The sequence below is a fragment of the Pangasianodon hypophthalmus genome, chromosome 13 (assembly GCF_027358585.1).
Source record: "Pangasianodon hypophthalmus isolate fPanHyp1 chromosome 13, fPanHyp1.pri, whole genome shotgun sequence".
Taxonomy (NCBI): Eukaryota; Metazoa; Chordata; class Actinopteri; order Siluriformes; family Pangasiidae; genus Pangasianodon; species Pangasianodon hypophthalmus.
In genome coordinates, this window is record NC_069722.1 from 3,494,386 (window position 1) to 3,510,064 (window position 15,679).

The following is a 15,679-nucleotide window of genomic DNA, read 5'->3' on the forward strand; positions in this document are numbered from 1 at the left end:
GGAGTGCAAAATTGAATAAAATCCAGAACACTACAACAAGCTGAATTTAATAAGAAGCACAGAGTTTTAAAATAATACAGTTTTGTGTATGTTAGACTATTGTCAGTGTAAAGACTGGTCAAGGTGCCAGAGCTCCACGTTACAGAGAGTCAGGTACGGACCTAGCACTAGACAAAGGTAGGGACCCCAGAACCCAAGAGCCCCTAAAAATGCAAATTATATATATATATAAATAATATATGATAATATATATATATTTAAATATAAATAATGCATGCTGGAAATTTAAATATTGATGTTAAATGAATACGTGAAATGATTCATGCCATTGTTATTTCAGCAGAGCCAATGCAAGCCCCTTCCCCCAACCCTGCCTCATGCTGTGATGGAATATCGAGGGAACTGTGTGCAATCTAATAGGGCCCCATTCTTATATTTAGCCTAGGGCCCCTAAATCACTAAATCCGCCCCTGCAGAGAGTCTTACTGCTTTATGAAATATAAGAGCTTCATATGTTCATCCATTCATCTTCAGCTGGTGCTTTATCCTGGTCAGGGTCACTGAAGATCTGGGTGAGAAGCAGGAACACCCTGGATGTGATACAAGTCCATCACACATACAATCACATCCTCAGGTGCGAACTCTGAGGACAGACAGAGAACTCAACGCAAGCTCAGGATCAAACCTGGGACCCAGAAGATGTGAGGTGGCAACACCAGCCACTACACCACCATGCCAGCCCCTGCTCACGTGTGAAAAAACAAATTACTCATGTTCAATAAGTCACATCTGAAAAATGATTTCCTCCTGCAATCCTCAGATCCGTGTTCTTGGCTGACAGGAGTGGAACCCGAACCCTGTGCTCTTCTGCTGTTGTAGGTCATCCGCCTGCAACGTTACGCATTCTGAGATGCTTTTCTGCTCACCGCGGTTGTAAAGAGCGGTTATGAGAGTTTGAATTACTGTAGCCTTTGCGTCACCTTAAATAAGTCTGGCCTCTGACCTCGCTCGTCAGCGAGGCGTCTCAGCGTGAAGAATTGATGCTCAGTGGAAGTTTTTTGCACCGTTCTGGGTAAACTATGTAAAATCACAGCCATTTCTGAAATACTCAGTGAACCACTCAGTGAATCAAAGTCGCTTGGATCACTGAGATGTTTTTCCCCATTCCACCCGAACATTACCTGAAAGTGTTGATCCTGCATGATGCATGTTATGCACTGAGCTGCTGATGGGATATGAGTGAGCAGGTGTGTTATAAAGTGCCTGTGTGTGAGCAAGTGAGCAGGTGAGTGGCTCTTTAACCCATGTTTATGATGCACACAGTTTTAATCCAGCCTGGCAACCACAGCAGGATGACAGGAGGTTATCCTCGGTTTCAGACACACCCACACGGGCTTCATTAAGTCGCTCACTCACGCGCTTGACTTGTTCAGCAGAGGTCAAATCCTGCCACACTTACCCAGCTCGCGCGAATAAAACTCTAACTCTAACTCTAATTTTAAGAAGATGAGGAAGGTGTTTCCGTGGCTGACCAACGTGTCTCTGTACGGCTGTCTGTTCGCCGGCGGGGATCTGCTCCATCAGCGCGTGACGCACAGGCACGGCGGCGAGCTGGACTGGAAGCGCACCAGGAACGTGGCGCTCGTGGCGTTCTGTTTCCATGGCAACTGGAACTACTTTTGGCTGCGCGCGCTGGAGCGCCGGTTCCCGGGAAGGTCCCTGGGCATGGTGCTCACCAAGTTAGCTCTGGATCAGAGCTTCTCCTCGCCCTTAGCCACCAGCGTCTTCTACACAGGTCAGTCTGGTACAACCGGAACTTTCAGGTGCATGACAAAATAAATAAATAAATAAATAAATAACCCGACTTTAAAACTTGTTGCACCTGTGACGTTGTCTGAATCCTATTACTGCAGTAAATCTCAGTCCACTAAACATATTACACAGCATGCATTCTCAGGAATAAAGGTACCTAACTATACTCTGCCCTGTGCTTGCTGGTTCCACCAATGCTGCATCTTTAGTACCTTTATTTTCTATCTTTATACCTTTAAAATTCATTTAAGGCACATACACTAATTGGCCCTTAAAGGTCACTGATCTACTGTACCTTTAAAACTTTAATTTAAAGCTAATTAAAGCTACAATCAGAGAAATTAAGATACTTTTCCTTGTTGCTATGGTGGGTGGTACCATCAAAGCTACATCTTTAATACTTTGCATATTTTAGCTGGGAAGGTGCAAGTGGTGTAATTAGCTTTTAGAGTAAAGTGGTCCTTAAGGTCCAATTATATAATTCACATGTATGAAGATACGTTCTAAAGGTACTAAAGATGGACCCTTTGATGGTAACACAGCAGCGATAAGGAAAAGTACAGTTTGGTGCCTTTATTTCTGAGAGTGTAGCTTCCCCGAAGTGTAGTATCTGATTAAAGGGACAATTCTGTCAAAAACTACATGTATACCCCAGATATATTTGATCAAGCAAGTTCTGTTTGGTGTCTGAAGTTTGCTTCTTTACACTGTGAGAAAAAAACGCCAAACTGTACATTTCCTTATTTATGACGTGGTACCATCAATGGTATAACTTTAGTACCTTAAGTTTGTATCTTTATAGCTTTACAAAATACTTTAAGCCACGTACAGTAATTGAGTTTAAAGTCCACAGCTGTACATTTAAATCTTTATTTTAAAGCTAAGGGTTTCAAACTGTACATTTTAACGTGCTGCTGCCGTGGTACCATCAAGTGTACCATCAAGTGTACACCTCTAGTTTGTATTTTTATACATTTAAAAATAATTTAAGGCACATAAATAGACTATTGATGCCCCATTAAAGCTTTACGTTAAAGCCAATTAAAGGTGCACTCAGAAATAATGGTACCAAACTGTACTTTTCTATGTTTTACCTGGGAAAAATATGTCCATGTGGTGTAACTTTAATTCGATTTTAGAGTAATAGGTACATCAGTGGTCCTTAAGGTCCGTTTATGTAGGTAGGTTACAGTTCAGGTAAAAACTAAATGTACACAGTATCCCAGATGTTGCCCCAAATGTATATGATCAAACAAATTATGTTTGGTGTCTAAAGCTGGCTTTTTTACCCTCCCAAAACTGTACTTTACCGTGTTGCTGGTGTGGTACCATCAAGGGTACAACTTTTGTACCTTTGGTATCATTCACCTGGAAATGAGAATGTAGAGTTCCTTTAAAATTAATATAAGGTACACAATTGGACTTGAGGGACCACTACTGTACCTTTGAAGCTTTACTCTGAGAACTACTTAAAGAGACACATATTAATTTTACAAACAATGTCGCTTAATGTTTCCACCCCGTATACAAGGAAAAACACAGTTATAGTAGTACCTTTATTTCTGAGAATGTACCTGTCAATGTAGAAGTGGTGTACCTTTAATTAGCTTATAAAGTAATGTTTTAAAGATACATCAGTGGTCCTTAAGATCCAATAATGTACCTTAAATTAATTCGAACGGTATAAAGATACATCCCAAAGCTACAAAAGATGTACCCTTGCTGGTACCACACCAGCAACAAGGAAACACAGTTTGGTACCTTTATTTCTGAGAGTGTAGCATACACAAAATTCAACATCTGATTAAAGGAGCACCTTGTTACTCTAAGTTATGTTCAGTGTCTGATGTTTTCTTATTTAATTTTGCACACAAGCTACAAGCAAGTAAAGTTAATAGACACCAGTGTAGCATTGCTCGTAAACTGCCTCGATCATTTTGTGGACTTCTCACACAGACCTGCTGATGTGGTTTCTGACACCTTACAACGGAGCTAAAGATAGTCGTGGTGGCCAACTTGGTTAGCCGCAGGTCTAGAGCAAAAAAAAAAAAAAATTGTTGGATATATATATGTATACAGTCATATATCTATACATTTCAGTTTCAGTTGAACTATACCTTTAATAGTGACTTGCTGTGCTAATTAAAGAAACAGTAGGCGTTAGAACCCTAACAATACCTGCCCTAGCATTTGGAGTCTATAGAAACTCTATAGTAATAAGTCTATTGTGTTATCTGAGAACCACTCGTAAATTCGTAAATCTGAAAAAAAAAAAAGGAAATAATGTTTAAATACTTCTTGAATGTGCTTTCTTGTTGGGCTGCTTTGTTTGTGTTTTTTTCGCTCGGCTCCTTAGAGGTGGTGCAGGAGAGTAAACCTATAATCATGGATTAGTCTTTCACACCCACACAGGAAGGTCATTCAAACCCAGCGAGCCTTCACAATGCTGTCAGTGTCACCGGTGTAGCAACATCTAAACGCTTCAAAGCTAAAACAGGGTCAAATTAAGTGCTTGTACATGCTTTCAGATAGAAAGGATGTGTATCCTTGAGTATACCACCGTACTGACGGTGCTTGTACGGTGACATGTACGGTTTAGTACCTCTGGTAAGAGAAAGAATCTCTACATACTGCTGTAGGATGTAACATGGAATGATAACTTTTATAAATTAAGTGTTACGAGGGCTTCCTCTTCCAAATAGCATCGTCCAGTCATTATAGTAGAGTACATCCTCAAGCTTTACCACAAACTGCACAGGAAATGATTATGATTATGTCATATCACCTACACCGTAGCTTAAACCATTCTCAGAATCGTTATTAGTACACCTTTCTATGTAACTATTATTTCTCTAATGGTTTGAATTGTTTCCTTATTTGACAATTATTTAAAAATTCTTTTTCCCTTGTTATTTCCTTATATTTTCAAGTGCCTCTCTATTTTAAAGGGCAGAAAGTCTTTATTTATTCTATCAATATGAGTTTGTTTATGACTCTGTTTACCCTGAAACTCAAAAGGCTATCCTGTGTTCAGTTCCACATTTAGCACTTTTTCCACCTACGCAGAACCAGTGCCTAATCTGGAAACATTCTTTGCTTTTCCAACACAAAAGTAATAGGAAGTGGGAGGCAAAATCACAACTCAATATTCCAGCAGCTTTCCTGGTACTATTGCTCTGATTTTGTCTTCCACTGCCAGTAGAGCTAAAGGTGCTTCCCAAGACTCTAACTGATGTTTCCTTGAGCACACGTCCTTCATCCCGTGACCCAAAAGTCGATCAGACTCCTTCTTTGTGTTACGTATTGACATACCAATTCCTAAACTGCACTCAGAGGAATCAAGATATAAGGAGATAAAAAGCTTCTAGATGAACATTTCCTATGTGGAGATCTTGATATAATCCATACGGTGTGCTCCGTCTCGCAATAAACGATACAGTTATAAAATTAATTCGTTAAATTAGAAATTATGGATAAAAAATCTTGGTTAAAGGTTAATTAAATGTGCAAAACTTAACAAAATGTGTAAATGAGAAATCATGGTAGAATCTTGTTTAGACTAAAACATGTATTCAAACAATATTTAAGTGGTTATGTACAGCTGCGACAATATTAAATGATGTTTATTCTGTGTGTAATCACATGATGTTGTGTAAATGTAGATTCATTGTGCTTTGTCCATCATCCTCGTCAATAAGAGACGTCACTTTAGTAACGATGTAGTCAAGACCACATTGTCAAGTCCAAGAGCCGAGATCGAGACAAGACTGAATCTTAAGTCAAGATCGAGTCCAAATGAAAGCAAGACCAAGTCAAGATCGAGACTGAAAACCACCAAATACTTTTTGAGACCAAGCTTTTACTTCAGCTAGTTGGATTCATTTGTGCAAATGATTAGGCTGTTTTCTGGAAGAAGGATTTATGTTCTTTGTCTATGTGAAAAGAAAAATTAACAGTAGCAATATTTTCTTCTATAACTCTCGGTCAAGACCAACACCAATGCCCAAGACTGAGACGAGTCCAAGTATAAATGCAAATAATTCCAAGACAAGTCCAAGTCAATACAACGTCTCAAGCCTGAACTCGAATCCGAAATCGCATTCAAGTCCCACAGCTGTACACTTTCAAGTGACGCTTCATTGGACAAATTCTTCTCATTTGGACAATATGTTTGTCCTAGATTCTTCCTGTTCTTATTTCTTTTCCTCGCATCCTTTCCCTGCTTCCTCAGATGAAGGATGAAGAATGACCACTCTTTTTTTTTCCACAGGAGTGAGTGTGTTGGAGGGCAAAGAGGATGTATTTGAGGACTGGAGGGAAAAATTCTTCAACACATATAAGGTAGGACATAAAAATCAGCACTTAATCCTAATGAAAAAATAGATGAGATACAGTAGGTGACATAAAAAATAAAGATATGTGAAAATCCGTGACGCATTTGTCGTGTAACTTTACATAACACTCACTCTTGCATGGGATATTTCTGTATTGTATTTCCTTATCTTACAGGAATTTATGTAGATTTTGTCTTTTCTGAATTTCAGACAGGACTCATGTACTGGCCCTTCATGCAGGTATGTTGTGTGTGTGTTCCTCTCTCTCTCTCTCTCTCTCTCTCTCTCTCTCTGTAGATCCATAAACTGAACACACCCTCTGCTTCTTTTATTTAGTCAACAGTGTTGTTCCTCTACGTTCAGCTCCTGAACACACTGATTACTGGTGCTAACTACACAATAAAATACTTTAGCTAATATTATCTAGCTCACTAGGAAACTTCTTTATTTTGTGCTAAGCAGTAGTATTAGATGCAGTATTCATTAGGGTTAATGCAATGATGATAATTATAGACGATGACTGAGGTTGCTGAAGATAGCTATTACACAAGGGTAAGAGCAACAGGAAACTATGCCCATATTAGGAGAGAGTGACAGGCAAAATAGGACAGGGTGTAGACTATAAAGAGTTAGATTATGCTGGGTCAACAGGGACAGAATCAGGGCGGACGTGACAGTCACTACTTATTCGTTTAGCATTCAGGCTCCTGTTAGGTGAGACATTATAAAATAAATAAAGAAATCCTACAAGTAACATTTTTACCAAGAGGATATTTACTGAAATGAATGAATGAATGAATATCAGAATAGATGATGTGAGTATATTGCCAATTCACCTCAAACCTGATAGAAAAAAGACTTTGAGAATCTACAGACTAAAGACACAAACATAATTCTTTGTTTTGTAGTTGATAATAAATTCTCAGAAGATTAAAAACGCATCACTACCGTTCATTTCAACACGAACCAACAGTTAAGCTTTATCATCTGTTAAAAAATTGACCGAGGTTGAACTTTTGATGGACTGTACTAATATCAATCAACACGCCTGTGACAAACCATAACTGTTTGAATCCATTTTCTGACTGACTTTAGTTTCATTATTTCATAATTTTCATTTTAAAATATTAATTCATATCGTTGTTTAATGGAACTTCACGGTTTCTGGTTTTATTTGCTCAGTTCCTGAACTTTGTGTTGATGCCGCTGTACCTGCGCACCGTGTTCATGGGCTGCTCGGCGTTCCTGTGGGCCGCGTTCTTGTGTTTCTCGCAGCAGAGTGGCGACGGCACCATGGCCACGGCTCTCGACTGGTTTACCACCTCCGAGAAACGGATCATGAGCCGCAGCACTAATGAGGAGAAGTGATGAACGTGAAGGCACACAGGAACAGCGACCCTGGTGCCTTCTCTCACACTACAGAGGTGTACAGACACGCTGCACAAGCCCTTATTTATTTATATGCGTGTAATGTCATGTGTATGTGTTACTTGAAATATTTTTCCACTCAATCCGGATACCTCGTATGTCCAAGTATGTGCTGATAATCAGTTAAATGATACACACACAATATTGTGAGATCAGCACTACATTTTCGTGCCTTTCACAAGGCTAATTATTTATGTACTGCACTAAATAGCATTCATATTGTTGTTTTTCAATCTCTAGATATTGTTCTCATGTTGTTTAGCTAGCTAGCATAACACGACCTCACATGAAGCACAATCAGCTCTCTGCTAAACACTGTGGTTTTTTTTTTTGCGATTGTTATATTATTATTTTATTTTATACTGCAGCACTGTTAAATTCTCAAATCTGATTCTTCAGAAGGTGTTGATTAATTTTCTATAACAGCAGCTCTGACAGTAGTGCAGCTCCAAATCACTTTAACACATTATCGTTTCTATAGTAACATCTTAGCCAGAGGCTCCACATAAACATATTTTTAAAAACGTGTAGTTGTTGATATGATGTGAGGTTTTCTGTAAGGAGATGTTTATTTAACCTTTATGGAAGGAGTCTCCAGTGTCGGTGCTTTGTAACAGTTAGAGGTAAAGTTGTAACTTTATGTTTTTTTTTTTTTAATTTTGCAGATTAATTAATTTTTTTATGGATGTTCCACAACAACAACAACAACATATAAACTAGGAACAGATTTAAAAAGTGCAATTTGTCATTCTTATATAAAAATTGTTAGTGTTGGCAATTTGTTTTGGTATAAGTGGAATAAAACACTTGAGGACGTGCTGTTATAGGAAAATAATCAACTTCAAGGTGGTGACACATCACACTTAATTAATTATATAATAACAAAACGTGTTATAATAATAATAATAATAATAATAATAAAGTAATTATTATTATTGTTGTTATTATTATTATTATTTCAGTCACTTCTTCTATATTATTCTATTATTATTCTGCAATTTTTAAGATCATTTAAGTTCTTAATGATGTTGTTATGTAATTCTTTTTTATCTAAGCACTTTCTTCCCAATGCTAGAACACAGAATTCATTCTAACAAGACTTTTTCATGGTCAGTGTTTCGTTTTGTTTATTTATATGCTGTTGTTTTTGGTGGCTCAGGGATCGTGTGTATTCCCCATAACGTCATGCGAGTGTCCGCCGGCTTTGAGCAGTGATTTGGTTTACAATCGTAACATTCAGATGATTGTCTAATGAAATAAATCATATGGTTTGCAAAATTATTTGTAACAAAGAGCCTAGAGTTATGGTATCTTTTTTGACACACTGTGTGAACATCCTTTGAAGTTTACTCAAACACTACAGACACTAGCATTTAGGACACGGCCTTGATTTATTCATTAAGACCAAATGTCATACACTGCAAGATATTAGTTCTAAACCTGCCTTGTTTCAGAGAGACGGGTGAATGGGCTAACTGGCCATTCTCATTACTCTGAAGCTTTTCTAAACGTGATGATTTGAAGATTTCAGTGTTGTCGTGCTCTAACAGATCCAGTTTATGAGTGTGAGAGTGTGTAAATGAGCTGATGAATAGTTCAGTGTCTCAGGAGTGAGGCAGGAGACAGAGATTTTTGGTAAAGGTGAATATTCATTATTCATTCGTTATTCATTTCTTATTTTAAAAAGATCAGAATTTGTGTTCACACATCTCTGGGGAAAAAAATCATGCTACATTTAGGCAAAATATTATTTGGACCAGTTCAACTTTATAATGTGGACCTGCCTCCAGATCCTCCATCACCCTGAGCAGAATAAAGTGGTTCCTGAAAGTGAGGGTGATTATCTGACAGTTTAAAAACACTTCCTAAATGAGACGTCATAAACTAAGGTCATAATCTGCTCATGACAGATGGTGTAAAGGCTTTGGGCTTGATGTTGGGCAGCACAGTTTGTTCCTCCGACCTTGAACGTCCACTGATGAGTTTTAACTTTTGCGAAAAAAGTTAAAAAAAATTCTGTTTCTTTTACACAAACAGCAGTGTGATAAAGATCCGGTACCGCATTCAGCTCATGCATGAGGAAGACATAAAGGACAGAAATGAATTTCTTTAGATAACCTATTACTTTTAAAGATATGTTATCTTTCTAAAGAATTTCTTTAGTTAACTCATGTTAAGATAGAAACCTTTACAATTTCCATGTGTATTTTACCTGTTCCTCAAGGTGTGGCCCCGCCCCCCTCACTGCTGTAGGTCCAAGACTCAAATATGGTTTATGTGAGTCAGAGAACATGATGATGATAAACAAAATAAATATTATTTATTAATCAGACTGTATATTTATCTACATGCACTTTTTATGTATCCGTTTAAAAGGTTGACGTAATAGACATTGTACTGCATTGCAGTTTTTAACATGTTCGTTTTGGGGATTAAATGCACGAATTCAATTTTTCATACACTTCACTGGGCTTAAATATTTGTTATTATGAACGTAGTGATTCCAAAAATCTCTTTTTTATATCATATATTTTTAATGGTCTTTTTAAATAATGGATTCAAATTTTCCATGTTACATGACTAAATGGTTAAATAAATCATCAATAAATATATTACAATAAACATATAACATTTAATATGTGCATTTAACATGTATATATCTGAGCATGTATGATAAAATAATTTATTTATGATTGACTTGCCAATTCATGATTAATGTTAATGTATGGTACATTTATAATCTGTGTTAATTATGTATAATTAATAGATTAATTAATCCAGACATTTAGACTGAACCATTTCCGGTTATTCAGGTGTAGAGCCCCACCTGCTGGCTCTGTAAAAAGGAGTCTTTATACCTGTTGATTAATTTGTGAGGTTTTAATAAAAAAATACTAAAAAAATGTATCTTTTTTGAGTGATTAATGACAATAATAGTACAATCAGGAGACATAAAAAACATTAAAGTAAAACAAAAGTTTTAATACTTTAATATAGACATTAAAGTAAAACAAAAATAAAGGAAATATATTGAAGTATAAAAAGGACACAAGGATATGGAGAAGGTGTAAGAAAAAAAAAGCACAGATGAAAGGTAAAGAAAAGAAAAGTAGAAATGAAGGAAAGAGGAAAAATTTGAATCAATTAGACAAACAAACAAACAAAAAAACAAAAGCGTCTAATGTATTTAAGTTTGCACCCTTTTCATTTAAGGCACTTCCTTTCTGTTACTTCCTGGTTCTGGAGGTGTGGCCCCGCCCACTTACCGTTTACAGGTAACGGTGTCACTCACCTGGATCACCTTTACCTGCGGGGACACGGCTGGTTTCACATGTTTACCTCAGGATACATGTGTTTATGTTGTGATAACTCTTTCATTTGAGTTAATGAGTGTTTAAAAACAGAAAAAAACGACCCAGAGTGTGTTTTATTGGTTTATTTGTATATTTCTGGGGGTCGTCCTGATGGAGGAGCCGGTTGTGGGCGGTTTGGGCCGGTGCTCGTGCGCCTTCTGGCTGGCTGTGGCGTTTGACGCGTGCGGCCTCGTCGTGCTTCTGGTTGGAGTTTTCGCCGACATCTTCTTCTACGACTTTCTCATCTACGCGGGCGCCATCGTCATCTTCCTCAGCCTGATTTGGTGGGTTTTCTGGTACACGGGGAACATCGAGGTGCCTCCGGAGGAGCTCGAGGACGACGTGGGCCTGCTGAAGAAGAAAGAAAAAGGCCTCGTCGGCGTCCTGAGAAGGTTTTCGAGCCGAGTCAGGAACTCGGTGAGGAGAAACGGAACCGCCATGTCGGCTCAGACCTCACGGAGCCAACATGGCGGCCGGGGGACTGTAGCAGTCAACCTGTCCATGACCCCTCCACAACAACAACAACAGCAACAACAACAACAACTGAGCACTGTTTCAGCCGCTGTGGCTACAGAAACTTCACCCATATGAGCCTGTTTTTCTCATCACAGGTTATTATCATTACATTATATAATTATTACTATATAATAAATAATCACAGCACACCTGAATTAACAGGTAACAGGTAAGTCGTAACAATCCCACCCATTCCCAAACATACACCGAAAATAAATTTAACGACTTTTAAACATATTAAAGTCCAAAACAGTTTGTCGATCGTCCTGATTTAACGCACAACCTCTAGATGCGTTCAGGAAAATCAGCAAAATATTTACAAATTAGTCATTATATACTTTCTCTCTACTCGATTTAGTGGAAGTTGAGGATATGTGGAAAATTCACACGCCTTTATTCCTACAGCAGAATTATTCGTTTATCCGGGTCAAGGTCACGGTGGATCTGGAGCCTGTCGCGGGAAAACAGGGTGCGACCCTGGCTGGGATATAACACACCCGTCCTCAACGTAGGAACAATTTAAACTAGTCGATCCGTCTACGGGCAGGTTTTTGGAGGAAAACCAGGGAACCCTGACAGAAACCCACGCAGACAAAGTATCGAGTTATTACAGGTTATTATATCTAGTTAATACGGACTCCTCTCTATAATAAATCACATGCTGAATCTGAAGGAGGAACTCGTACGGATACCCTGCTCTGATATACGCCTCAGTCGAAGCGTTAGCTCGTTAACACACCACTCATCAGCTTGATATAGGCCTGTTAGACTGTAATAAGTGCTTGCAGGACATTTGTGCTGTTTTATGAGCACATCGTTTCAGTATAATTTCCTGTTCAGCTCGAAAAACGACCTGTTTTAACCTCGTGAAAGTTCTGCTGAACTTTGAGCCGGACTAAATATTGACAAACCTAAACTGAACAACTTTCCGCTATAAATGTTGTTAAAATGAGTTTAAATGGCACTTTATCAGTTACTATCATTCATGCAGATATTAATAAGCTGAGCTTGATCAAGGTCCCGATTTGTTTTCAGGTTTATACAGTACTGTGCAGAAGTCTTTTTTTTTATAGTACATGTAGTACATATATAATACATATAGAATAGTAATTTTTAGAATAGTAGAAGAGAATAGAATAGTAATTTTTTATACAAACTTTGTTAGATTTGTATTTTCTGACTTCTACATTATTGATTCAGTACAAAACATTTTAGATTCCAAACATTAGTTTTCCAGCACAAAATTAAACGTTACGGAAAAATGTTTGTATGTCAGTAAAGAAAGCAGCAGATTATATAAGAGACACTTTTCAGATAAAAACAGAATGAAGGCTGCTGGGTTTCGCTGCAGAAATAAGAAGCGAGTCGACAGTCAAAGTCTCCAGAAGAACTGTGGCTGCTTCTGCAAGATGCTCAGTAACACTTACAGCTCATTTCCTTATAAAACTGCACACATTGTACCCAAGAGTGCTAATTTTTTTTAAAGCGAAGGATCGTCACACCAAATATTGACTTTGTTTCATTTATTACTGTTTACTGCTCTTTATAGTATTTCTTTATGTAGAAACATTTAATTTCATTATTTTTGAAGGCATCTTTGTGCTACAGCATTTCTTTGCATGTGAATAAGACTTTTGCACAGAACTGTATGTGGAAAAGCTAATATTATTAATATTAATAGCTAATATTACATCCTTCAAGTGAACAAAAAAAATGAATATGCGATAGTTTAGGGAGCTGTTGGATGACTGAAGGACAAGTTTGAATCTAAAGAAGCCTGTTTGCTCACTGAAAAGACTGAATTAGTGACCAAGCTTTCAAAAAAAGAGCGTTTCTCAAAACTATGACTTACTGTCTCCAAATTATAAGAAGGACTTTAGGTGGGAAAAACAGATTTTGATCTTTTCCAGTGACCAGGGAAATAAAGTAAGATGATTTTTTTTTTTTCGGGGAAAAAAAATAAACCTCAGTTTTGATTTTAGATTATCTCTACTTGAATACTATAGGCATAAATTAATACATAATTAATACAACTGCAATGTGTTCATTAAGACTATAAGAGGTGCTTTAATACCAATTAAATTGTTTTTTAATTGTCACTATATAAATGAATGAACGCAGTGGTGTGGATTCAGTCGTGAACTTGTGGGATTCCATTCAAAAGCAATTTCTTTCCTCTTTATCCGCGTCGAGTCACTGCGGCTTTGTTGCCGTATAATAGACGTGGTTTTTTTGCAAGGAAGTAAAGTGTCCAGAAAAGTAAGAGCTGCTTATCATTCTGTTAATCGTTAACACTATTAAACCACACACTAAACCTATTACACACACACACACACACACCTGTTTTGTTTGACACGCAGTGAAACACCCCTGCAGCAGCACTTCACCTTTCCTACTTTCTTACTTAACCTCCGGCTCGTTCCTGGAAACACATTATTCACACAAAAGGAACCTGGAGTGTAGTGTGTATTCTGTATGAATAGATGTGTGTGTGGACGCTGTCATTAAAATGTTTTGCATTTCTTTTCACTCCACAGCGACCTGAAGAGGAAAAAATTCAAAATGGACCTGAAGTCACAGCTACTGTACATTTTCTGTTCAGTTTATTTTGTTAATTTGTTTACAGATGATGTGTAAACTTGTATTACTGATTAGTAATTATTGTATTAAAGTCTCTGAGATTTTTTTTATTATTACGATTATAATATTTTTGTCTAATGTTCTGCTCTGATTTAGTCACTGCCAGTTCCCACGCCATTGTTCAGGTCTCCCTGTTTCACAGCAGGGACCGTTTGTCTTTCTTGGGCATTATAATGTTAATCATGAATGTGTGTGTGTGACTGATGTCTTCAAACACACTGTCGTGGTCTTAGAAAGCAGACTGAAGAATAAACAGCTGTATTTTTGTAACCGTGTTGTTGCAGGCTGATTCATGGACAGTTCCTCGTGTTGTTTTTAACTTCCGCCTCCATTCTGTTCTCTATAAAATGGCACCTTTGGACAGTGAGGAGTGTCTGACTTCCTCTTATCTGTGTTTGCTCGGGACGCTGCATTTACAGAAAGATGCAGATCATGTGAGAGGAAGTGTGTGAGGTTCGGTTATCTGGGTGTTTTCATCTCTGTTTAACTGTTTAATGGTTTAATTCATAGTGATGACTAAGCAAAATGACCTTTGACCTTGAGCCTGAGGAGTAGCGCACTGATCCTGGTTATATAGGAGACATTCATATGTTTTGAAAGATATACAAATTGAGTGTAGGACATAATAGCAAGAATAAATGAAGACACACACACACACACACACACACACACACAAACACACTAAGATGCCTGGTTATTTATTACAAGTGTATAAACAGTGATAATGCTCTGTTATTTGAATGCTCACTGAGGTGTCTATAATCATATTCAACTGGTTAAACCTTTAAAGGCTAAAGTTTAAAGGAAAACTCCACCCTGAACGATTTACCCATTAATCTTAATAACTAACACGTAATCCTTAACGGCGTCCGAGATTTATTTTAGAATGAAGTTCTGTTGACATTTTTAAACTTTTATTTATTGATACATTGCTCTCTTTTCACCTTGCTTTTCACCATGCTTTCCTACATTACGGTGCCTGGGATTTAGCCCTTACTTCATCTCTAGCTAAAGAGAGTGAAGCAGATGCAGCGGCGCTTTAGTCTTTTAGTCTGTCCAGCTCTCTCACCTCCTCATCTGTACACTCAGCCGAGTCGCTGCCATAACTCAGAGCAGCTGCACTGCATTCTGGGACTTTGAGTCTAATGTTTGCTCAAACGTCTCCTCTAATTCTTCTCATTAGTATGACTTTGAATGTCACTGGAAGACGGTGAGTGAGAAAAGTTCTCTTGCGTGTTTTGGTTTCAGAAGCTAACAGCAAAACCTGATTGTTATCACACTTATGTATGAGACTGTTGAATTTCTTTCCCTCCTATTAAACGCCACTGTAGAAATTGTAGCAATGACACTCTGCATGACACACAACCACTAATGTCTCACAGGTATATCGAAAATACAGCAAACAAATAAATCACTGAACACATCACAAATCTTTCAGTATAAACAGATTTAATGTGTTTCAGGATGCAGGATTCTTCTCAGGCCTGGTCTGTCTGTCTGGTCTGTTAGATACGAGTGTACAGGCGAGGAGCTGAGAGAGCTGGACAGGCGAAAGGACTAAAGCGCCGCTGCATCGTTCTCTTTAGGTAGAGATGA

General features: G+C 37.9%; 2 protein-coding genes across 2 annotated transcripts; both read left to right on the top strand.

Annotated features, from left to right (window-relative positions):
* The first annotated feature begins 1,295 nt into the window (after positions 1–1,295).
* Positions 1,296–10,395, top strand: mpv17l (MPV17 mitochondrial membrane protein like). Its single transcript, XM_026917067.3, has 4 exons — positions 1,296–1,795; positions 6,083–6,153; positions 6,357–6,386; positions 7,329–10,395. The coding sequence occupies exons 1-4, from the start codon at positions 1,507–1,509 to the stop codon at positions 7,512–7,514; spliced, it is 576 nt and encodes a 191-aa protein (XP_026772868.1). The 5' UTR covers positions 1,296–1,506; the 3' UTR covers positions 7,515–10,395.
* A 442-nt stretch (positions 10,396–10,837) lies between these two features.
* On the top strand, positions 10,838–14,353 carry si:dkeyp-72e1.6 (transmembrane protein 238-like). The gene is made up of 2 exons (XM_026916222.3): positions 10,838–11,538; positions 13,981–14,353. Exon 1 carries the CDS (start codon positions 11,039–11,041, stop codon positions 11,516–11,518), a length of 480 nt encoding a protein of 159 aa, XP_026772023.1. The 5' UTR covers positions 10,838–11,038; the 3' UTR covers positions 11,519–11,538; positions 13,981–14,353.
* The last annotated feature ends 1,326 nt before the right edge of the window (positions 14,354–15,679 follow it).